A 24,840-nucleotide genomic window follows, 5' to 3' on the forward strand; every position below is an offset into this window, starting at 1 on the left:
GATTCATAACTTCATAATCGGGCCATCAGCCGGTTCATACTACATTTAGACCGATACAGGGCTCTGTGTACCAATGCACTCACATCTTTTAAATCAAAACCGATTGGTTATTTTTTACACCCCTACTGATTAGCCTAAGTTTGCACAAAGGGGCAGTTAAAATGTTGATACATTATACTTATTGTAAATATAATTTAAAAAACTCCTAATAGAAAAATGTATTTTGCAAGAAGCTATAACTGAGCCAAACGTATGGTTTTCAGCATCTGTGTATTTGTATCTTAAAAGGGGCACTGATTGCAGCTGAGTACACTTTGACTGAAAGTATCTGCACAACCCCCTTTTCTTTCTGCTGTGTCATCCCCTCTCTCTCCTCACATAATGACACATTGTTCACAGCTATGTGGAGCCTAAGTAAATAACTGTGGCAGTAGTCTGAAAGCCCCCAGGGGATGAAGCAGCGAACAAGGGCAACAAGGCTGAAGAAGGAAGTTGGTAGCTTCTTCACACAAACATTCAGCAGAAATAACAGAGTAAGTTTTTATTATTATTATTATTATTATTATTATTATTATTATTTGCTGCTTGTATTCTTTAGGTTAAGAACAAATTCATTTTGCTCTTATTCACTTAGTGCCTGGTAATTTATCCTGGGGAACTGTGTGGAACAAAGCTTACAATAAGCCACATCTAAACACCAAGATGTTTCTGAGCTTTTTCACTCCTTTTACATTTTACTCAGGGTAGGCTCATTCTTAACTTCAATATACAGTCCCACAGCTTATTAGAAACAGCAAAAGGAATACAGAAAACCTTTTCTAAGTGTCTATAGATGTTAGCTAAATAGCTAAAAAAATGTTACCCAAAAAGTATGTTTACATGTATAATTTTGTAACATTTTTCCATAGCCCTCTGCAAATTTGCAGGTAAACTGTGAATATTTGCCATGTGGCAGTTGGTAGTTGCTAGAGTTAAGGCTGTATTTATGGATATATGAAATTTCACATAGATTATTTTACATGAACAGATGTGCGTCACATGCTCAAGTTTAAAAGTGTTACACATATATTGCTATTCTAATTTGTTTGTGAGAGTCATTAGACAGGATAAGTCTTATTGGAAAAACATAGAAGCTTCGCACCTGAATAAACAAAATGTAATCATCAGTCATATCTTATATCCCCGAACTGTCCCAAAGGCCAGTGCTCACACAGTCCTGTCATCTTCCAAAGTAAACATTCTTCTGGCATTCTGACCAAACAGCCAACAAAGCTCTTTTGGCTAACTTATTTGGAAAGGGTCAGACCTAAAACATTGCCCAGATGAACAGTCAGTGTATCAGTGTATTTTAACCCAGATGACACAATGTGCATGTCAGCTTCCACTATTAATTCTTACTCAAGGAAAATAGCAGGACGCTCTCTCTCTTTATGGCACCATTGTTTCAAGTGATCCAGGTAAACAGTAACACTTTCAGTGCCTACCTTGCTTTAATAATGGCATATTGTTTTATTAGCACTATAAAATGGATGTAACAGACACTTGACATGACACAGATCTCACACTGATGCCTGGTGTTGGTGGGCTTACCAACATGCAGAAGGGCTGTAGAAGGAACTCACAGAGAATATTGAGCATCATTAAAAAATGACCGCTGGGATCTCCAAACTCCCTCCATCTGATTAGAACTGCATACCGTTCAGGTTCCTCTGGGCCCAGTGGAATCACATGCGAATGGTGATAACATGTTAAAGAAGGTGGTCAGTAAAATAGAAGCACCTTTATACACGCTCAAAGCTGAAACAGTCTAAAAAACCTAGTAACTATAATAAGACTCCACAGTAGCACTTAACATATTGACAATAAAATAAACATTGGCAGTAAGAAAACATCTGTTGTTTGCAGACATATTGTGCTGAGCATGTTCCTGCAGTCTCTGGTGGTTCTTGCTGTGGTGCTGGACTGCACTTCCATGGCAGCCCCTCCAGGTGAACCTGACACAGAAGCTTTTGATCTGGAGAACTACGACCTGACCAGTGAGATGGAGTGGGAGGATACAGTCTATGGAGACAGTTATGATTACGATGATTTGGACCACAAGGTGAGGAGCAGCAATATCATGATATTATGAACACAGAGGCCTACGACATAAAAGGTGCTGATTTAAGAGAGATCCGGCTTCCCGCCTCTCCTGGTGGATCCCATGGGAACTTATTTTAGGAAATATGAACATTGGACAATAATGAGACACTAAAACATTGAGGCATAAAACTGACATAAACAGAGAAAAAAAAGGAAAGAAATGTCATAAACCTGCATAACTGATTTTTACAAAAAACATTCTGTTTCATTGACAGTCACCATATACCTATAGTGGACCTGCCATAATTGTGGGAGACCAGATTATCTACTACAATTGTGTTATTTGCATTAAATAAAAAAATTAAATCAAATTGATCTATTAGGGTCTATTAGGGTGAAATAAAACAAATGTCTACATTGTTTTCTCTTCCTCTCTTCCTGGCTGTACCGGAAAGACAGCCTGAAGTGAGTGACTTCATACCAGTAACCCAGCCACCACCCAAACAGCTTACAGCTCAGCACTATGAGGAGGAAGTAACCCTGCCCACTCTGCCTCCTGCTCCTGTAACTCTTGATTTCAAAGGAGTGAATCTTTTTGGTCCTGAGACTGGCCTGGGTAGGTCAAACTATCAGTGGTCACAAATGACATGTTTCTGACCTTTATGCATGGCATACATTTTAACTCTGCCCCCTGTGTGCAGGTATGCCTGCCTGCCTTCTCTGTGTGTGTATTACTGGAAGTGTGTACTGTGATGACATGGGCCTGGAGAAGATCCCACCCCTTCCTAAAGACACAACCAACTTTTATGGGCGCTTCAACAAGATCTGTCATGTCAAGAACACAGACTTTGTCAACCTCAGTGAGAACTCTAGAAATGTTCATTTAGTGGATTCTGGACACATGCATAGCTGATCCTGATTTTTTTTTAAATTCTTTTACAGATAATCTAAAATCCATTGACCTAACAGGCAATCTGATTTCTGAGATGGATGAGGATGTATTTCGCTCTCTGCCACAGCTCCAGGAGTTACAGTTGGCTAACAACAACCTGCAGGTTTTGCCAGAGCTGCCAACCATGATGAAACACATTAATTTACACAACAACAGGCTGATCAGTCAGGGGTTACATTCTGAGGCTTTCAAGGTAAACACCCCACATACCTTGGGAATTACTACTACTACTACTACTACTACTAATTAGGGCCCGAGCACCGAGTGGTGCGAAGGCCCTATTGTAATTGCTGTGTTTATTATTCTTATTTGCCTGCCTGTTTAACTGCATTTTTCGCCCCTTTGCCATGCACGAAAACTCACGAAACTTTGCACACTCATCAGGGGTGGTAAAAAATTTGATATTTTGTGGTTGATGCAAAGGGGCGGGGCAAAATGGCTCTACAGCGCCCCCTTGAAATTTTCAAAACGCCCCTCGCATTTGGCTTAGTTTGGAGTAGGTGCACGAAAATCGTTACACATGTTTATCATACCAAGACGCACCAAAAAGTCTCTTGACACCATGACCTTAACCCAACAGGAAGTCCGCTATCTTGGATGGAAAATGGCGATTTTGGCGATTTACACCATTGGTATGTGAGCGAACTCCACCTGCTGATCAAAAGTTATCAAAAGCTTTCTTCTAACTTAAAGGGCATGGCCTCTGTGGCTCCCCAAAGTCTGGCGACGATTCATGACTTCTCCATGTAATTTCGAACGGCTCTCACGCTCGCATACTTTATCCATGTCTTCAAACTTTATGAGCATGATGAGGGCTCCGCCGTTAACGCCTCCATATGTTGAAACCCTAAATTACTCGTGGCGCCCCCTGCTGGTAACAGGAAATGACCTCTTTTTATTTTTATTGACATGTACTGCTCCTACATAGTTGACAGCATCAACTTCATTTCACCTCTAGAACCTTCCCAACTAGTTGGTGAAGCTACACTATGAAGGCCGTGAAGCTGCGTGCAATGGTGTCTGTGTGGCGGCGCGGCGACTGACAATCCTTCGCCGTGAGAGTACGTTTGAGTTTTTAATGACCTTAATGACCTTCTATGATCATGAAAATTCATACATACGTTCACGGGGGCGTGTCCTAGCAACTGATGGGGGTCTCGTAAGTGGGTGGGGCAAATTGGCTCAATGGCACCCCTTGAATTTTTTAAACACCCCTCTCCATAGGGGTTTTTTTGGAGTAGGAAGACAAAAATCGGCACACACACAGAACACATCCAGATGCACATAAAAGTCTCTTGCACCATTGATCTAGACCACACAGGAAGTCAGCCATTTTGATTCTGGCAGTCAAATTTCAGCGATTTCCACCTTTGGTATGCGGACGAACTCCTCCTAGGGATTTTGACCGATTGACTTCATATTCGGTCGCTGTCACGTAGAGACCATGCTGATCAAAAGTTATCAAAAGCTTTTCTCTAAGTTAAAGGGCGTGGCCGCTGTGGCGTCACTTCGCCATTCATACACGAAAAGCTCTCTCCTACATACTTCCTCCAAACGGCTTCTATCTTTCTGCACGTGGTCAGAGCCCCCTCCCTGAACGTCTCTATGTCATCATGATCTGTGCCGCTCATGGCGCTCCCTTGTGGTGGAGACCGGAAGTGCCATGTTCTACTCTGACATGTACTTCTCTCACACTGTTTAATTCATCCCCATCATTACACAGCCAAATGAGGATCACAGATTTGAAGTCCTACAGAGACACCTGCGTGGTGTACTGTATCAGGCTGCCCGTGGCGATGGAGACTGTTGAACCTTCGCCATGAAACATCAACTACTTATAACTTGGCCGTGCATTGTCCTAACCTCCTCAAATTTTTTTCATGTCATAATGGTCCGTCCCCCAACACGTCTGCACGCTCATGAGTCACCTGCACAGCGCCACCTACAGGAAACCGGATGTAACTGCTTCTTGACAATTTTCATGTATGAATCAAATGTTTTTTGAGGTTTGATGCACAGACAGGTCTCCACTATTCTCATGGTGTCTGGCTCCACCCAGTGGACACATACGGTACTGCAGCTGATATAACTCCACCACGGATGCTCCTAAAATCCTCAAATTTTTTACATGTAATACAGACCCGGCCCCGACCACGTGTGGACATCTGTGGACAGCGCCACCTACTGTAAACAGGAGGTTACTGCATGCTAAAAATTTTTACATATATTGACAAATTTGTTGGACTGACATGTCTGCTTCTGTCTGCCGCTTTTTTCCCACCACTGGCTAAATTGCCGCAGCTCATGGGGGGAGCGGGGCAGGGAAGGGAGGGCGTGACGGGGAGGGGGCGCTCGCGCAGAGTGCGAGGGCCTGATCATCGCTGCTTGCAGCTTTAATACTGAAATTTTGTTTTTTGAAAGCACTAGCACAGAGAAATCATCCTCTTTTTTTGACAGTCAGCATTGATCAGCAATAAATAGACTGTTCTATGGTTGTGTAACACCACCTTGTGGATATTTTCATGGTATTCTGTGTGGTAATGTGTGTTTCTGTTTTTTCCATGAAGGATATGAACCAGTTGGAATTTCTCTACCTCTCAAACAATAACCTGGATTACATTCCAACACCCCTTCCATTCAGCCTGAGAGTGTTACATCTGCAGGTAGAAGCACAAACAATCATACACTGTTCAAATTGATTCAAAGGCCAAATTGTCTTAAAGGTCTCAGGACCTCCTGCATTTTTAAGTTAACAGATTTTTTTTGATGGAATGTGTAATCAGTGTACAGTTGTATACACCTGCAGTTTAAAGGTAAATAAAGTATGTTAGCACATGATAAATACTATTAAAAGATTCTAATTTAAAGAGGTCACAGTGATGTTAGCCCACTATTCTAATTTATAGAGTGTTTTTATTGGTCGCAGCATTACAACAACCTCTACACACAACTAAGGTAAATAAATGGTAAAATACTGATCTGTAGGACGGATTTTTCACTGACTTCCCACAAACACTTCAGACTCTAACAGTTAATATCTTGTACCCCAAACAGAATAACAACATCCAATCTCTGCACCAAGATACCTTCTGTAACCTCCATGATCTTACCTTTATTCGGCGTAATCTCGAAGATATCCGTCTGGATAGAAACCCTTTAAACATCAACATGTTTGCGCAGGCCTATGTCTGTCTGCCCCGCCTGCCTGTAGGAAGTAACTGACCTATCTGATAGTAATGAATTGAAACTGTAATCTGTAATCTGTTTTATGTGTGTACCGGTATGTTGATATTGTAGATAGACTCATATAAGGTTAGAAGGCTGTCTCACATGACATCGATTGAGGACGTTTTTGAGATTTGTTTTTATATGAAAGAACACAGGACATACTATGTTTGCATTTCAGGAATTTAAAAACAAAGTTCATTTTACATTATAGCATCTTTTAGATTATACAGTGACATAAAACACATTTTGATGGATGTTTTCCTTGTTTGTTTCCTTTTTGTCTGTAATCCAATTTGTGAATTAAAATCTTCTCACTTTTCCTCCTTGTCCATCAACAATTCAATTAAATTTTATTCGTATAGGGTCTTTGACAATCCAAATTGTCTTAATGCGCCTTACAGAAACCCAGAAACTGAACCCCAAGCAAGCACTGGAAGGCAAACAGTGACAAGAAAAATCTCCCTTTTAACAGGAAGAATCTTTGAGCAGGACCCGGCTCACAAAAAAAAAACCTTCCTGCTGACAGTCGGCCGGGTAGAGGAGGAGAAGAAGAGGTAGCTCATACATTATAGAGGACAAACTTGGCAGGTTGGTAGTGATGTCAAGCTGAAACTATAATGTTTATAATATAGCTGATGTATATACTATAAGTTGATTATGCTAGAAAAAGAAAGGACACCAACAGAGACTGGTGCAGGCCATAAGCATTGAAATGATCAGGGGCTAGACTGCAGGTCAGCATGCAGGTCTGGAGGCAGAGAGACCTGCAAAGTGAGAGCAAGAGAGAGAGAGAGACAAAACTACAAGGAAGACAGCAAACACAGCTGATGACATGAATCACTAGTATGAACCAGACTAATGAGAATAGAGGAGAGGTAAGAGGGGTTGAAGACTGAAACAGAAAACAGAAAGTCTGGTCTTAAAGGTGGAGTTGGTTTCTGTATGATTTAAACCAACTAGTGCTGTCCCTTTAATCCTAATCTGATGTTCTAATCTGTGTAGTAAAATGCTGTGATCTACGGTGTCAAAGGCAGCACTGAGATCCAGTAGAACAAGTACAGAGACAAGTCCATGGTCTGATGCCATGAGGAGGTCATTGGTGACTTTAACCAGTGCTGTTTTTGTGCTGTTGTGGGCTCTGAATCCAGACTGGAACACATTAGGTAGTCAGGTAGTCATTTAACTGACTTACAACCACTCTTTCAAGTATCTTAGAAATAAAGGTAAGTTTGGAGATCGGTCTATAGTTTCCTAAGATGTCTGGGTCCAGTGAAGGTTTTTTTGAGTATAGGAATGATCACAGCAATTTTTAAAAGTCTGTGGTACATATCCTGTTGCCAGAGACAGGTTAATCTGGCCTAATATGGAGTCTCCTATCAGAGGAATAACATCCTGAGATGGGATAGAGTCTAAAAGACATGTAGTAGGTTTATATTTACTGATTAGTATCTTTTTCAAAATATTATTATTATTATTATTATTGCTATTATATTGTTATTATTATCATTATCTTCTAGAAAAAGATACTAATCTAGCATCACGCCCATAGACCTCCCTCTTTTAGACCCTATCCCATCCTTAACCCTACACCAATAATAATAATAATACATTATTATTATTATTATTATAGTGATTGTATTGGTGAAGAAACTCATGAAGTCTTCACTAAGAGTGTAGGAATACAAGGCTCAACAGAGCTATGCCACTTCCTCTTCATTCTTCATGTTGTCTGTTTCAATGATCGGATATTTGAGTTGTACGACGGAGCTAGCCTCCATTTCTGCAGAAGTAATATTTAAGTTGGTAACCCCTTTAGTACTTATACATGGGACTGTAGGAAGTAATGGTGGGATAGCTGTCCTAAACTGTGATACGGAATCTTTAGACAGACATGTTCTGTAATGGACCTTTTCCTCAGATGCTGATAGGTCTGGAAGAGTGAAATCAAAAGTTTAATGAGTGGTCTGAAAGGACAGGGTTTTTTAAGATCACAACAAGTAAAACTGGCTTTTCTGGCCTCCAGCTTTGGTGAGACAGGATTAGAGTAAGACTATTAAAAGAACTGTGAGTAGATTTAGGTTCAGGATTAATCTGAAGACTGTTGCCCAATATAACTAGACGGAGGTGATTCATTTAAACATATTCTTCATCCTGTAACCAAGTGTCAGTGAGACAAAATATATCAGACTGATGATCAATGATTAAATCCTTAACTAAGAATGATTTAGAGTGGAGGGATGGTATATTTAACAATCCACACCTGATTGTTCTATTTCCTGGTTCTGTCATGATCTTGTGTTTCTTTTGTGCCTTGTTTTCCTTTGTGTGGGTTTCTGTTTAATCCTGTGTTCTGTTATTATCATTTTCCTTGTAGCTGTAGGGTTGGTGTTTTTGTTACTCTGGGTTTTTATGGTTCTTGTTGTCCTTTGTGGTCTCTGTCCATGCTGTGTTGTAGTTGTGTCTTGTGCTTCCTGTTTTACTTTGAAAGTCCTGTCCTTTGTGTTTTCCCTGGTGTTTTACTTCCTCTGCACTCAAAAAACTTATTCAAGCCCCTCTTAGAGGTGAAACATTATTATTTTGTTTGAAAATATTATTAATTCCAACAATACCCAAATATATTTAGCAGATGTAACATAAATATATTTGCTTTGACTCCCGTGGCCCTCTCAAACCCAACTAGAATGAGTTCAATTAACAGAGCAAGAGCATGCCCAGGAGATCAGCCTCTGTCCTACCGGTCATCTCTCTCTGCTTAAAACTACTGTTGGTAAGTTTTCTGTCTTCTATTCAATAAGTTTATTATCGTTATGTGAAATAATGTGCATGCCTTAAGATAAATGGACATTGAGTTTAAGAAGAAATGTCAGTCATTGTTCACGTTGGGGTAGACAGGCTACAAGCAGCTATTAGTTAGCAATCGTTGTAGCTAACATCTATGGTCGTGTCATATAGCTGTCTAAGTAAGCGCTGAACGCGGTTAGTACTTGGAGTTTTCTACACAGGCACGCTGAATCAATCCTTAACACAACGAGAGCGCAGGTGATCGCCAGCTAACGTAATCCAAAAGTGCTTTGCTTTACTTTTGTAGAGTAGCTGGCAGGCTAACGTTAGTGTTATGCCTGAAAAGGGAAGAGCTATCAATAATAACACTGACACACGATTCTTCCTGTCTGGCAGCTTTATGCAGAATTCAGCAAAAATAATTATGTACAGAGGTACAAGTACTGAAAGTACATGAAATGTACACATGTTTGGTTTTATCTTCATCTGTCTTAAACAGGTTAGTCTTCAAAATAATGTGTTCAAATAAGTAAAATAAAGGTTTAGCTGAAAATGCTGCACTAATCTCAAACATTCCATTCAGGAATAAACAAATGCATCTTCATTTTACAGTCACACATATAACCAACTTAACCTCATGACTTGATAGAAGCGTACTTACTCTCTGGTTATGAGTCTAGCTTTAAGGTAACACAGACAACATGAAATTAGCGTCTGTTAGCAACATGCTATTACATGTTTCTCTCGCTTTGTGAACACTCGTAATACAAACAAATCTAACAACACTGTCTGCAGTCACTTAAGATACTAACGGAACTAACAAAAGTGTTGAATCATATAAGGCCACAGTTAAAAGAGTTTCTTTACCTGAAAAGGGAAGAGCTGTCAATAATAACACTGACACGTGATTCTTCCTGTCTGGCAGCTTTATGCAGAATGAAGAATCGCGCTGTGAGCTCCCCTTTCCTGCTTCTGCAGGCATGAGTAATCGATCAGGATCAGGCTACGTGAGCCGCAGGTTATAGATCAATTGTTTAGGTAAATCTTCCCTTATCAGTCCACATGAATTACAGTTTTTTTATAAAACCTTTCAATTCTGTCTGACAGATTCCAAGAATTAAGTAAAATCAATCTATCACATTAGCACACAGCTGACGCTCTGTGTTAGCCTAAGCAGCACTTGTATTTGCAGGGTACATCCAGTGCTTAAGTGTAGTTAATGTGAAACAATACAGTCGTGCAGGGATTTATTGAAGTGAAGTAGTCTGCATATTTTCGCGATATATTTTCCAACGTGCGCTCTCTGTCTGCTGGTGGAAGCATGCTCCCCTGCGTGTGTGTCTATGCTGTTGGGTGTGTTCATCGGGCTGGAACTGCGCCGTACGTGACACAGAGAGCAGGGGAGACCTGTAAACGTGCTGAAATTACTTTGTTTAGTAAAATGAAAAGGTATAAATCTGTTCTATAGTAAGGGGACCCTTAAATGAATTCTGTTGTGATCTGTCGCTATAGATAAAAATAAAATTAATAATAACTCATTAGATGAATTTTTTAGGTTGAGTTGGACCAACTCTTGTTATTTGGTCAATGTGATCTGACTCTTTTCTGACTTCTTTTATTTGACAGGATGCTGTATGTGGATGTGTAAAGAGTGCAGTTTGGAACCAGGTAGGCATCTGCAGCTTATCATACACCATACACAGACTGCCTACATGCAGATGTACTTTTAATGCATGGATTATGCTACTACTAAATCACATTTTTGTCCATGGTAATTAATGAATGTAAAATGAAAACTCACATTTCTTTATAGCCATTCAAGTCTGTTTGAGAGTAACTACAACTACAAATATTGTTTTGTACTACTATTGTTTTCAAGGTGAATGATGGCTTCTTGCGGTTCACTGTTGGTCTAACTCAAATACATTATATTGTATAAACGTTCTTGTTTTGAGTTGGGGCTACCCATATTTATTGGATGGAAAAGTCTCCCACAATTTGAGTTCATCCAATGAGTGTGTTTTTCCCGCCAGTTTTGATTACCTGCCCCACCCTGATTGTGTTCACCTGTGTCTTGTTGGTTGTGTCTACTTAAGTCCTGTGTTCCCCTTTGTCTTTGTCAGGTTTTCTTGTTTATATTCTGAATTCTAGTCAAAGTCTTGTTAGTTTACCCATTGTTTCCTGTGGCTTTACTGTCTGTCCAATCTCTAGCTTTGTGAGTATTTTAGTTTTGAGTATTAGTTTCACAGTTTCTAGTTTTAGTGTTTTTTGTTCCTTAGTATTTTTAGATCTTTGTTTAGCCTTACCTAGCCTTAACCTAGACCAGTGCATGACACACTAAGCGACGTGAATGTAATAAACTTTGGCACAACGTCAGGTTTGATGCGTGCAGATTGTATGATGACCATTTACTGAATCACAGGCGATCACAGGTTACGACGTACATCATGTGAGGAGGAGAAGAATTTCCTTCGGGATTAATAAATCTTATCTCTTATCTTAGAAAGACGTGGATGCAGAGTGACAGGTCATAGCAGCTGTCACACTGTGAGATGGTCATCCTAAATTTCGGACATCGCAAAAATTTTATTTCAACTTGTCTTTGGTCGCAAGACGCTGACAGTGGCCGTCGTTGAACCTGTCAGACAATGCGACGTAAGACCACTGATTTAGAGCCACGACCGAAGATATCTCCATGATTCTCCTACGATGCTCGTCTTTTGTCTGTGACAGCCCAAAATTGCACAGTGTAAACTGGGCTTTAGTTTCGACCTGTGGGCTTAATAAAGAAATTTGAGTTTCTTTACTACTGCCTGCTGTCCTGCATCTGAGTCCACCTTCCACACTACAAACCCTGACAGGTTCTGAGTATTTGCTAGTGTGTATTTTTATAAGGTTATTTTGATTAACACTTTGTGAATTTTGTGCTTGAGGGACCGTGCAAGGGCAGTGGACTGACACTATTTGTATGTGATCATTGGACTTGCGTTAATATTTGCATTTAAATTTTTATTTAAATCAGAAGTAAGGAAAAGGAAGTTTTTCCTTCTATTGTCACCTTGTTGTACTTAGTTTGGGGTGTGGCTTTGGGCTTCTGTAAAGCACCTTGGACAATGTTATTACAGTTTTTTCTGATTGCTTAAACACTATGAATGATTGTTACAGCACAATTTCTAAAACTATTAATAGTTATAGCAAAATCACTCACTGAGTTTGCAAAACTAAAAGCAAAAAAACTGCTTTACACTCAATTTGCACTTTTGTAACACAATTTGCAATTGTATAAATATAATCCACTTCACAGCACTCTTTTTGCTGAACTGTAAACACAACTGACTGCTTTACACACAATTTCCAAATAATCAACACACTCCTAGTAAAACTACACACATTTATGGCTGGTATTTACACTATTTTGCCAACTGTCTGGCTACACTGTCACTTGTGAGAACTGTTTTACATCATTAGTTCACTTTGCAATCAGCATGAGCACTGTAAATAAGCCACAGGTAAGCTTCAGTGTGGAGAACAATGGAGGGAGAAGAACACTGAGAAGAGTGAGAATTAGAGAAGGATGAGGACATGAGGAAGCAGGAGGAAGAGGAGGAGGACGAAGACTAGGAGGTGAATTTAGAGGAAGAGGACGAGGAGGGTAAGAAGAAATCGAATTACTGATGTCATCAGAGCTACAATAGTGGATCATGTGATCAACCATGGAATGACCCTGAGGGAAGCTGGCCACCGGGTTCAGCCTGAGCCGCTACACTGTAGCAAGCATCATAAGGACATATTGATGAGAATGGGTTAGTACAGTCCCTCACACTACGTTTTGTAGTAGTACCATACTCTAATGAGAAAAACAACAATACTGTACATGTAAAACTGAAACTGTTACTCCACAGAATTACTAGACATCCAGCATCTGGAAGGAGGCATGCGAGGATATGGACCAGGCATCATGTCAGGCCTGGATACGGCACTCCAGGAGACATTTTCCCCGGTGCCTTGGACTAGAAGACATTGCATGTGATGTTGATGAAATTCTGTGGCCGGACCCAGAGAGTGAACAAGACTGATTTTCTCTCTCTCTCTCTCTTTCAGTGAAATTGTATGTTTTCTTGTGTTTGTTTTGATGTGTGTGAATAAACATTCATACTTGAAATCTGAATCCCTGTGTGTTTATAGAACTATTTATGACAAAAGTTTGACCTCACCATCGTCAGACCTTGTGAACAGAGAAAGCAAAAGCCAGATGTGTTTTCAGTTACAGTTTTTTCTGATTGCTTAAGCACATTTCTGTAACTATTGGCTATTTGTGCAAAACTCTACACACAAATAAAAAAACCTTACACCAAATCAGCAAAACATTGTAGATCTTTTGCAAAAGCTAATACATCTTGATTAACTCTTCAAACCTTTGTAAAAATGGTATTTTTGTACCACACAGTTAACACAAACCATCATATTACTAAGCACACAATGTGCCAACTACACACTGATGGTATTACAGTTTTTTCTGATTGCTTAAACACTATCAATGATTCTTATAGCACAATTTCTAAAACTATTAATAGTTTTAGCAAAATCACTCACTGAGTTTGTAAAACTAAAAGCAAAAAAACTGCTTTACACTCAGTTTGCACTTTTGTAACACACAATTTGCAAATGTATAAATATAATCCACTTCACAGCACTCTTTTTGCTGAACTGTAAACACAACTCACTGCTTAACACACAACTTCCAAATGATCAACACACTCCTAGTAAAACTACACACATTTATGGCTGGTATTTACACTATTTTGCCAACTGTCTGGCTACACTGTCACATGTGAGAACTGTTTTACATCATTAGTTCACTTTGCAATCAGCATGAGCACTGTGAATAAGCCACAGGTAAGCTTCAGTGTGGAGAACAATGGAGGGAGAAGGAAACTGAGAAGAGTGAGAATTAGAGGAGGAACATGAGGAAGAGGACGAAGACTAGGATGTGAATTTAGAGGAAGAGGACGAGGAGGTGAAGAGGAAGTTGGAAGGGTAAGAAGAAATAAATTTACTGATGTCATCGGAGCTACAATAGTGGATCATGTGATCAACCATGGAATGACCCTGAGGGAAGCTGGACAACGGGTTCAGCCTGAGCCGCTACACTGTAGCAAGCATCATAAGGACATATTGATGAGAATGGGTTAGTACAGTTCCCTCACACTAAGTTTTGTAGGTGTACCATACTCTAATGAGAAAAACAACAATACTGTACATGTAAAACTGAAACTGTTACTCCACAGAATTACTAGACATCCAGCATCTGGAAGGAGGCATGCGAGGATATGGACCAGGCATCATGTCAGGCCTGGATACGGCACTCCAGGAGACATGTTCCCCGGGTGCCTTGGACTAGAAGACATTGCATGCATGTGATGTTGATGAAATTCTGTGGCCGGACCCAGAGAGACAATGAGACTGATTTTCTCTCTCTCTCTCTCTTTCAGTGAAATTGTATGTTTTCTTGTGTTTGTTTTGATGTGTGTGAATAAACATTCATACTTGAAATTTGAATCCCTGTGTGTTTATAGAACTATTTATGACAAAAGTTTGACCTCACATGGACAGACCTTGTGCACAGAGAAAGCAAAAGCCAGATGTGTTTTCAGTTACAGTTTTTTCTGATTGCTTAAACACTAACAATGATTCTTATAGCACAATTTCTAAAACTATTAATAGTTATAGCAAAATCACTCACTGAGTTTGCAAAACTAAAAGCAAAAAAACTGCTTTACACTCAATTTGCACTTTTGTAACACACAATTTGCAAATGTATAAATATAATCCACTTGACAGCACTCTTTTTGCTGAACTGTAAACACAACTCACTGCTTTACACACAACTTCCAAATGATCAACACACTCCTAGTAAAACTACACACATTTATGGCTGGTATTTACACTATTTTGCCAACTGTCTGGCTACACTGTCACATGTGAGAACTGTTTTACATCATTAGTTCACTTTGCAATCAGCATGAGCACTGTGAATAAGCCACAGGTAAGCTTCAGTGTGGAGAACAATGGAGGGAGAAGGAAACTGAGAAGAGTGAGAATTAGAGGAGGAACATGAGGAAGAGGAGGAGGACGAAGACTAGGACGTGAATTTAGAGGAAGAGGATGAGGAGGTGAAGAGGAAGGAGGAAGGGTAAGAAGAAATAGAATTACTGATGTCATCGGAGCTACAATAGTGGATCATGTGATCAACCATGGAATGACCCTGAGGGAAGCTGGACAACGGGTTCAGCCTGAGCCGCTACACTGTAGCAAGCATCATAAGGACATATTGATGAGAATGGGTTAGTACAGTTCCCTCACACTAAGTTTTGTAGTAGTACCATACTCTAATGAGAAAAACAACAATACTGTACATGTAAAACTGAAACTGTTACTCCACAGAATTACTAGACATCCAGCATCTGGAAGGAGGCATGCGAGGATATGGACCAGGCATCATTTCAGGCCTGGATACGGCACTCCAGGAGACATGTTCCCCGGTGCCTTGGACTAGAAGACATTGCATGAGACGATGAAATTCTGTGGCCGGACCCAGAGAGACAATGAGACAATGATTTTCTCTCTCTCTCTCTCTCTTTCAGTGAAATTGTATGTTTTCTTGTGTTTGTTTTGATGTGTGTGAATAAACATTCATACTTGAAATTTGAATCCCTGTGTTTATAGAACTATTTATGACAAAAGTTTGACCTCACATGGACATACTTTGTGCACAGAGAAAGCAAAAGCCAGATGTGTTTTCAGTTAATACCATCAGTGTGTAGTTGGCACATTGTGTGCTTAGTAATATGATGGTTTGTGTTAACTAAGTGGTACAAAAATACAATTTTTACAAAGGTTTGAAGAGTTAAGCAAGATGTATTAGCTTTTGCAAGAGATCTACAATGTTTTGCTGATTTGGTGTAAGGTTTTTTTATTTGTGTGTAGACTTTTGCACAAATAGCCAATAGTTACAGAAATGTGCTTAAGCAATCAGAAAAAACTGTAACTAAAAACACATCTGGCTTTTGCTTTCTCTGTGCATAAGGTCTGTCCATGTGAGGTCAAACTTTTGTCATAAATAGTTCTATAATCACACAGGGATTCAAATTTCAAGTCCATATCCTCGCATGCCTCCTTCCAGATGCTGGATGTCTAGTAATTCTGTGGAGTAACAGTTTCAGTTTTACATGTACAGTATTGTTTTTTTTCTCATTAGAGTATGGTACACCTACAAAACTTAGTGTGAGGGAACTGTACTAACCCATTCTCATCAATATGTCCTTATGATGCTTGCTACAGTGTAGCGGCTCAGGCTGAACCCGTTGGCAGCTTCCCTCAGGGTCATTCCATGGTTGATCACATGATCCACTATTGTAGCTCTGATGACATCAGTAATTCTATTTCTTCTTACTCTTCCTCCTTCCTCTTCACCTCCTCGTCCTCTTCCTCTAAATTCACCTCCTAGTCTTCGTCCTCCTCCTCTTCCTCCTGCTTCCTCATGTCCTCATCCTCCTCTAATTCTCACTCTTCTCAGTCTTCTTCTCCCTCCATTGTTCTCCACACTGAAGCTTACCTGTGGCTTATTTACAGTGCTCATGCAGATTGCAAAGTGAACTAATGATGTAAAACAGTTCTCACAAGTGACGGTGTAGCCAGACAGTTGGCAAAATAGTGTAAATACCAGCCATAAATGTGTGTAGTTTTACTAGGAGTGTGTTGATCATTTGGAAGTTGTGTGTAAAGCAGTGAGTTGTGTTTACAGTTCAGCAAAAAGAGTGCTGTGAAGTGGATTATATTAATACAATTGCAAATTGTGTGTTACAAAAGTGCAAATTGAGTGTAAAGCAGTTTTTTTTTGCTTCAAGTTTTACAAACTCAGTGAGTGATTTTGCTAAAACTATTAATAGTTTTAAAAATTGTGCTATAAGAATCATTGATAGTGTTTAAGCAATCAGAAAAAACTGTAAAATTCTTCCAAACCACTGGTTTTATTGTCTGTGAAAAGAAAAAGAGACGTATAAAGCAGTAATGTTAATCTTAGCTTTAGTAAAACCAGCGCACTACAACACTTTGTGTACACAGGATGAGGTGTGGAGTTTCTGGTTCAAAAAGAACCATGAATTAAACAAACCAAGCCTTTATAGCAGGATTAAAGAATAAAGTTCCATTGCATCGATTATTATGCCATTCAATTGTTGTAATGAATATACATATAAGGTTATTGAGGCATTCAGCAGCCGACTCTGTCTGAGAAATTAAACCTTTGTGGAAATGCCAAAAACTACTTTTCCTTGTTTCCTCTGAGTTCTGGCTCCAAATGTGTCAGTCAGCATGGACCTGCAAGTTAAAATATACAACTTTACAGTTGAAGTTAAAATGTTTACAGTTTTGGTCTCTATTGCCTAACTGTGTTCTTAAAACTATCTCAAATATTAACCCTTAATATTTTGAATAATGAAGGGCATGATCCCTTTAAGTGACAGCCAAGCACCAACTTACATTGCAAACTGCCCTCTTATATAGGTGCCTGCCGACCTCACCTGCAATAACTTGTGGACTCAGATGACAATGCTTTGGCTGTCCCAGGCTCTGGCAGCCATAACTGGCTCTTGAGACTTGGGATGTCACCTGAGAAACTCAGGGAATGGTGTTTCTCAGGACTACTGATAGTTAATGCTGAGGGGCAGATGTGTGTAACCCCAGCTGGCTGATTTATTTTGTAATTGTTTCAATGAACCTGAGGCCATAAGCTTTTGACACTCAAGAGACGAGAGAAGCAGATAGTCAACTGATCACCATCTGGTGATCGCCCTGTAACAATAAGACTTCAAAAACTCCTAAAGCCAGTGTCTGCTCTTTATCCTCACAAAGCATTTAATCACAAAATACAGAATAATGATTACAGGATTTGTGATCAGTGTGCTTGGACTGATGCTGTTTACTTTATATATGCTTCTCCTGAAAAATATTATTCAGAAGCACAGCATAAATTTAATTGCTATGCTGATTATTTTGAAGCTGCTCACAGACATGAAGAACAGTTATTATTCACACTTTAACTGTAAAAACAGTAAAACATGAATTCAAACTAAGGACCCCAAAAAATTATATAAGCACACAGACCTGTGTTGCTGCCGGCGATATTGTTGTTCATCCTTTCTGCCTTCTGCAAAGGGCGCAGACAGTCAGTCACTTCGGCAAAAGGATCAGAGTGCATTCCAGAAAGGCTCCCATGTCTCTGTTTGAAAGAAGACAGCACACTTATTGCAAGCTACATTCATAGCATCCACTTTATGTTAACATAAAAACCTTATGGACTAATAGACTTTTACACAAAATGCTAGCCGTAAGCAGAGTAGAAGTTAGTTTGGTCATGAATTCCTCCAGTGGTGGCTGGCCTGCAAACAGCTGAGCTGTGTCATCAGTCTGTCAGCTGTGTGCAGTGTAAAAAATTGGCCCTGTGAGAAATGACTGTTACATTTCTGCTAAAGAAATCATCTTATCTTTATTGGTCTCTTATCATGAGACCAGTAAAGCTGCAAAACTCCTAGTATGGTGGCTGGTGGGAGCCATGGGGGCATGTGGTCAATTTTTCTTTTTAACTGGCTGGCTTTAGCAAAAAAAGGACTGGTTAATGTTATCTCAGGGTTATGTGAGTGGACACAAGTGCAGGACAGGAGGCAGATTAGGAGTAATAGCAACAGTCCTTTATTACAGTTGGGGTTCGGTACAAGAGTGGTCAGTCAGAAGGCCAAGATGCCAACAGGGCAAAGCAAGAGAATCATCAGACGTAGCTAGCAGGTAGTCAGATACGCTGAGGTTTAAAAAATTCTAGGGTTAAAGCTAAATACAAAAAACAGGCAAGGGGCATGCACAGAGTTAACACCAAGCAGAGGTACCACACGACTAAAGTAAGGTCAAAAGGCAGGCCAAGGTCATGCACTGGTAAACACAGAACTAAAGTGGACCATTCTGACTGATGTTAGGGAGTATAATGTATTTATTTTATGATTTATTAATCTCTTTGCATCCTGTCCTGTTACCCTCAAGATGCCCTCCTCTCCTCTGTCTGTGTCATCATCAGTAATCAGTTCTCCAGAGATGGCTCTGTGGAGTTCTGGAGCTGCCTCCTCCTCGATGTTCCTCAGTCCTGCCTGAAAGAGAAGAAAGCATGAATAGCCACATCACCTTTATAAAGTTAATCTGACACAGACACAAGATTGATCAGGATCTAACAGTAACAACAGCCACTTCTTTCTTTCTGTTTACACTGATAATACTGTTGATGATGTATCTTACAGTTTTTTCTGATTGCTTAAGCACATTTCTGTAACTATTGGCTATTTGTGCAAAACTCTACACACAAATAAAAAAACCTTACACCAAATCAGCAAAACATTGTAGATCTTTTGCAAAAGCTAATACATCTTGCTTAACTCTTCAAACCTTTGTAAAAATGGTATTTTTGTACCACACAGTTAACACAAACCACCATATTACTAAGCACACAATGTGCCAACTACACACTGATGGTATTAACTGAAAACACATCTGGCTTTTGCTTTCTCTGTGCACAAGGTCTGTCCATGTGAGGTCAAACTTTTGTCATAAATAGTTCTATAGAAACACAGGGATTCAAATTTCAAGTATGAATGTTTATTCACACACATCAAAACAAACACTAGAAAACATACAATTTCACTGAAAGAGAGAGAGAGAGAGAGAAAATCAGTCTCATTGTCTCTCTGGGTCCGGCCACAGAATTTCATCAACATCACATGCAATGTCTTCTAGTCCAAGGCACCGGGGAACATGTCTCCTGGAGTGCCGTATCCAGGCCTGACATGATGCCTGGTCCATATCCTCGCATGCCTCCTTCCAGATGCTGGATGTCTAGCAATTCTATGGAGTAACAGTTTCAGTTTTACATGTACAGTATTGATGTTTTTCTCATTAGAGAAAAACTTAGAGTGAAGGAACTGTACTAACCCATTCTCATCAATATGTCCTCATGATGCTTGCTATATTGTAGCGGCTCAGGCTGAACCTGTTGTCCAGCTTCCCTCAGGGTCATTCCATGGTTGATCACATGATCCACTATTGTAGCTCCGATGACATCAGTAATTCTATTTCTTCTTACCCTTCCTCCTTCCTCTTCACCTCCTCGTCCTCTTCCTCTTCCTCCTGCTTCCTCATGTCCTCATCCTCCTCTAATTCTCACTCTTCTCAGTCTCCTTCTCCCTCCATTGTTCTCCACACTGAAGCTTACCTGTGTCTTATTTACAGAGCTCATGCTGATTGCAAAGTGAACTAATGATGTAAAACTGTTCTCACATGTGACAGTGTAGCCAGACAGTTGGCAAAATAGTGTAAATACCAGCCATAAATGTGTGTAGTTTTACTAGGAGTGTGTTGATCATTTGGAAGTTGTGTGTAAAGCAGTGAGTTGTGTTTACAGTTCAGCAAAAAGAGTGCTGTGAAGTTTATTATATTTATACATTTGCAAATTGTGTGTTACAAAAGTGCAAACTGAGTGTAAAGCAGTTTTTTTGCTTTTAGTTTTGCAAACTCAGTGAGTGATTTTGCTAAAACTATTAATAGTTTTAGAAATTGTGCTATAAGAATCATTGTTAGTGTTTAAGCAATCAGAAAAAACTGTATATAAAGTGTACCTTGTGTAACTTTCACTGTTATTTTATACAGAACTTTGTAGTGCTTCTTGCAATACAGGAAGTGCTGGGTTAACATTAGAATATTGAACTTGTGCTTAAAACGCTCAACTACACTCTACACTGTAAAAAGGATTTGAGCAATACAGTTTTTTCCTGATGGCTTAAGCACATTTTTTGTTACTATTGACTATTTGTGCAAAACTCTACACACAAATAAAAAACCTTACACCAAATCAGCCAAACATTGTAGGCCTCTTGCAAAAGCTAATATATGTCAGAGAGTTTTGCAAATGGATGCGGAAGAAGTCCCACATGAGTTTATATACATCGTTGAGGCTGGATTCAACCTGACAACAGTGAGAAGAGGAGGCAGAAACATCATTGGCCACAGGGCTATTGTCAATGTACCAGGGCAACGTGGGGGTAACATTACCCTTTGTGCTGCCATTACACAGAATGGGGTCCTCCACTGCCATGCCAACTTGGGTCCTTACAACACTGACCTCATTCTTACATTTTCAGACAGATTACAAAAATAATATCACAGCAGCAAACCAAAGAGACCAGATGCAATACATTGTCGTCTGGGACAATGTAGCTTTCCATCGTACCGCTCTGGTCCAAAACTGGTTTCATCAACACCCACAATTTACAGTTCAATACCTTCCACTATACTCCCCCTTCCTAAACCCCATCGAGGAGTTATTTTCAGCATGGCGGTGGAAGGTTCATGTTCTTTAACAATAGCTGTGTTCCAATTCAGGGTCTGCATCCTTCGGAGTGCGCATTTTAAGCCTGCTTATGTCACAAAGCTGCGCAAAGGCTGTCCCATGCTTTTTAACAATATCTCAAACTGTATCAGACTGTATCATTAGAAAGGTAGAAATAGATGTGTGAATTGTGTGTAGGGTTTTGACAAAATGAGCCTTGTTTTTAAAATTGTGCCTAAGCAATTGTAAAAAACTGTAAGCACCAGCACCTCCTCGTCTTCTTCCTCTTCCTCCTGCTGTAGTGGAGTGTAGTTTTACTAGGAGTGTGTTGATCATTTGGAAGTTGTGTGTAAAGCAGTGAGTTGTGTTTACAGTTCAGCAAAAAGAGTGCTGTGAAGTGGATTATATTTATACAATTGCAAATTGTGTGTTACAAAAGTGCAAACTGAGTGTAAAGCAGTGTTTCTGTTTTAGTTTTGCAAACTCAGTGAGTGATTTTGCTATAACTATTAATAGTTTTAGAAATTGTGCTATAAGAATCATTGTTAGTGTTTAAGCAATCAGAAAAACTGTAAGCATTCAGAAAAAACTGTAAACACTAACAATGATTCTTATAGCACAATTTCTAAAACAATTAATATTTATATCAAAATCACTCACTGAGTTTGCAAAACTAAAAGCAAAAACACTGCTTTACACTCAATTTGCACTTTTGTAACACACAATTTGCAAATGTCTGCACTCTTTTTGCAGAACTGTAAACACAACTCACGGCTTTACACACAATTTCCAAATGATCAACACACTCCTAGTAAAACTATACACATTTATGGCTAGCATTTACACTATTTTGCCAACTGTCTGGCCACGCTGTCACATGTGAGAACTGTTTTAGGTCATTAGTTCACTTTGCAATCAGCATGAGCACTATAAGCCACAGGTAAGCTGCAGTGTGAAGAACAATGGAGGGAGAAGGAGACTGAGAAGATGAGAATTAAAAGAGGATGAGGACATGAGGAAGCAGGTAGGTAGGTAAGCAGGACGAAGACTAGGAGGTGAATTTAGAGTTGTAGTTATGTTACAGTTTGTTTGATGGCTTACTTTTTAGTTGTATTTCTGCTTCCATATTCTCCATTCCTCAAGCCTATTGAGGATTTTTTTTCTGTCTGGAGATGGAAAGCGTATGACTGGAATCCATAAACGCATATACCTCTTCTCCAAGCTATGGAGGACGCATGTGAGAAGAAATAACATTGTTTAGAATGTAATGTTTCATTTTGCAGGAGAATTGAGGTGTTTTGCCCATTTTGTGTGTTTTTTTTGGATTTGTGTGTAGAGTTCTGAGAACATGAGGCATGCTTTCAGAAAATGTGTGTAAACGACTGAGAAAAACTGTAATTTAGGGTAACTTATAAACATGAGTTCTAATGCTGACAACGGATAACTCATTTTGTTACAGTTTTTTCTGAATGCTTAAACACTAACAATGATTCTTATAGCACAATTTCTAAAACTATTAATAGTTATAGCAAAAATCACTCACTGAGTTTGCAAAACTAAAAGCAAAAATGCTGCTTTCCACTTCACAGCACTCTTTTTGCTGAACTGTAAACACAACTCACTGCTTTACACACAACTTCCAAATGATCAACACACTCCTAGTAAAACTATACAAATTTATGGCTAGTATTTACACTATTTTGCCAACTGTCTGGCTACACTGTCACATGTGAGAACTGTTTTACATCATTAGTTCACTTTGCAATCAGCATGAGCACTGTGAATAAGCCACAGGTAAGCTTCAGTGTGGAGAACAATGGAGGGAGAAGAAGACTGAGAAGAGTGAGAATTAGAGGAGGATGAGGACATGAGGCAGCAGGAGGAAGAGGAGGAGGAAGAAGACTAGGAGGTGAATTTAGAGGAAGAGGACGAGGAGGTGAAGAGGAAGGAGGAGGGTAAGAGAAATAGAATTACTGTCATCGGAGCTACAATGGTGGATCATGTGATCAACCATGGAATGACCCTGAGGGAAGCTGGCCAACGGGTTCAGCCAAAGCCGCTACACTGTAGCAAGCATCATAAGGACATATTGATGAGAATGGGTTAGTACAGTTCCCTCACACTAAGTTTTGTAGTAGTACCATACTCTAATGAGAAAAACAACAATACTGTACATGTAAAACAAACTGTTACTCCGCATAATTGCTCGACATCCAGCATCTGGAAGGAGGCATGCGAGAAGGCATCATGTCAGGCCTGGATACGGCACTCCAGGAGACATGTTCCCCGGTGCCTTGGACTAGAAGACATTGCATGCGACGTTGATGAAATTCTGTGGCCGGACCCAGAGAGACAATGAGACTGATTTTCTCTCTCTCTCTCTCTTTCAGTGAAATTGTATGTTTTCTTGTGATTGTTTTGATGTGTGTGAATAAACATTCATACTTGAAATTTGAATCCCTGTGTGTTTATAGAACTATTTATGACAAAGGTTTGACCTCACATGGACATACCTTGTGCACAGAGAAAGCAAAAGCCAGCTGTGTTTTCAGTTAATACCATCAGTGTGTAGTTGGCACATTGTGTGCTTAGTAATATGATGGTTTGTGTTAACTGTGTGGTACAAAAATACCATTTTTGCAAAGGTTTGAAGAGTAATGCAAGATGTATTAGCTTTTGCAAGAGATCTACAATGTTTTGCTGATTTGGTGTAAGGTTTTTTTATTTGTGCGTAGAGTTTTGCACAAATAGCCAATAGTTACAGAAATGTGCTTAAGCAATCAGAAAAACTGTAAGCATTCAGAAAAAACTGTAACATTGTAAGCTGTAGTTATGGACATGTCTAATGGCCTTTCTACACTGTGTGATTTTTAGCGATCTTATAAGACCATTGCATGACACACTACACAAAGTGAATCTAATAAACTTTGGTACAACGTCAAGTTTGATGTGTGCAGATTATACGATGAGCATTTACTGAATCGCAGGCGATTACAGGTTACGACGTACGTCATCACGTGAGAAGGAGAAACACGTGGATGCGGGGTGACATATATATATATATATATATATATATATATATATATATATATATATATATATATATATATACACATATATATATAGATAGATATATCTATATCTATCTATATATATATATAGATAGATATAGATAGATATATATATAATGTGTTAACATTAATGCAGGTGAAGGGCTGAGTGGTCAAGTTAATCCCCTTCACTACCTGGTTGGCTATGTGGCTATACTGACTGAAGTGGAGTGTTGGCTTATGTGTCTGTGGGTTTTGTCTCAAGGTACTAACATACAGGTGTTGTAGAGAAGATTGAAGCAAGGCGTCTGGACTTGTATACA

At 39.5% G+C, this 24,840-nt stretch overlaps 2 protein-coding genes across 2 annotated transcripts in view; one reads left to right on the plus strand and one right to left on the minus strand.

The window, feature by feature from the left end:
• The first annotated feature begins 458 nt into the window (after window positions 1-458).
• Window positions 459-6,256, plus strand: optc (opticin). The gene is made up of 7 exons (XM_028406757.1): window positions 459-533; window positions 1,906-2,101; window positions 2,542-2,698; window positions 2,784-2,942; window positions 3,025-3,227; window positions 5,602-5,697; window positions 6,089-6,256. The coding sequence occupies exons 2-7, from the start codon at window positions 1,922-1,924 to the stop codon at window positions 6,254-6,256; spliced, it is 963 nt and encodes a 320-aa protein (XP_028262558.1). The 5' UTR covers window positions 459-533; window positions 1,906-1,921.
• An 11,004-nt stretch (window positions 6,257-17,260) lies between these two features.
• Window positions 17,261-24,840, minus strand: part of LOC114436809 (dihydropyridine-sensitive L-type skeletal muscle calcium channel subunit alpha-1-like) — a 65,461-nt gene continuing 57,881 nt past the window's right edge. Inside the window, exons 40-42 of the mRNA XM_028407279.1 lie at window positions 19,129-19,239; window positions 18,209-18,323; window positions 17,261-17,422 (exon numbers count right to left, since the gene is read on the minus strand). Of these exons, the coding sequence (XP_028263080.1) occupies window positions 17,412-17,422; window positions 18,209-18,323; window positions 19,129-19,239 (237 nt within the window). The 3' untranslated portion in view covers window positions 17,261-17,411. The remainder of the gene's footprint in view (window positions 17,423-18,208; window positions 18,324-19,128; window positions 19,240-24,840) is intronic.

Source organism: Parambassis ranga, chromosome 5 (genome assembly GCF_900634625.1).
Source record: "Parambassis ranga chromosome 5, fParRan2.1, whole genome shotgun sequence".
Lineage (NCBI taxonomy): Eukaryota > Metazoa > Chordata > Actinopteri > Ambassidae > Parambassis > Parambassis ranga.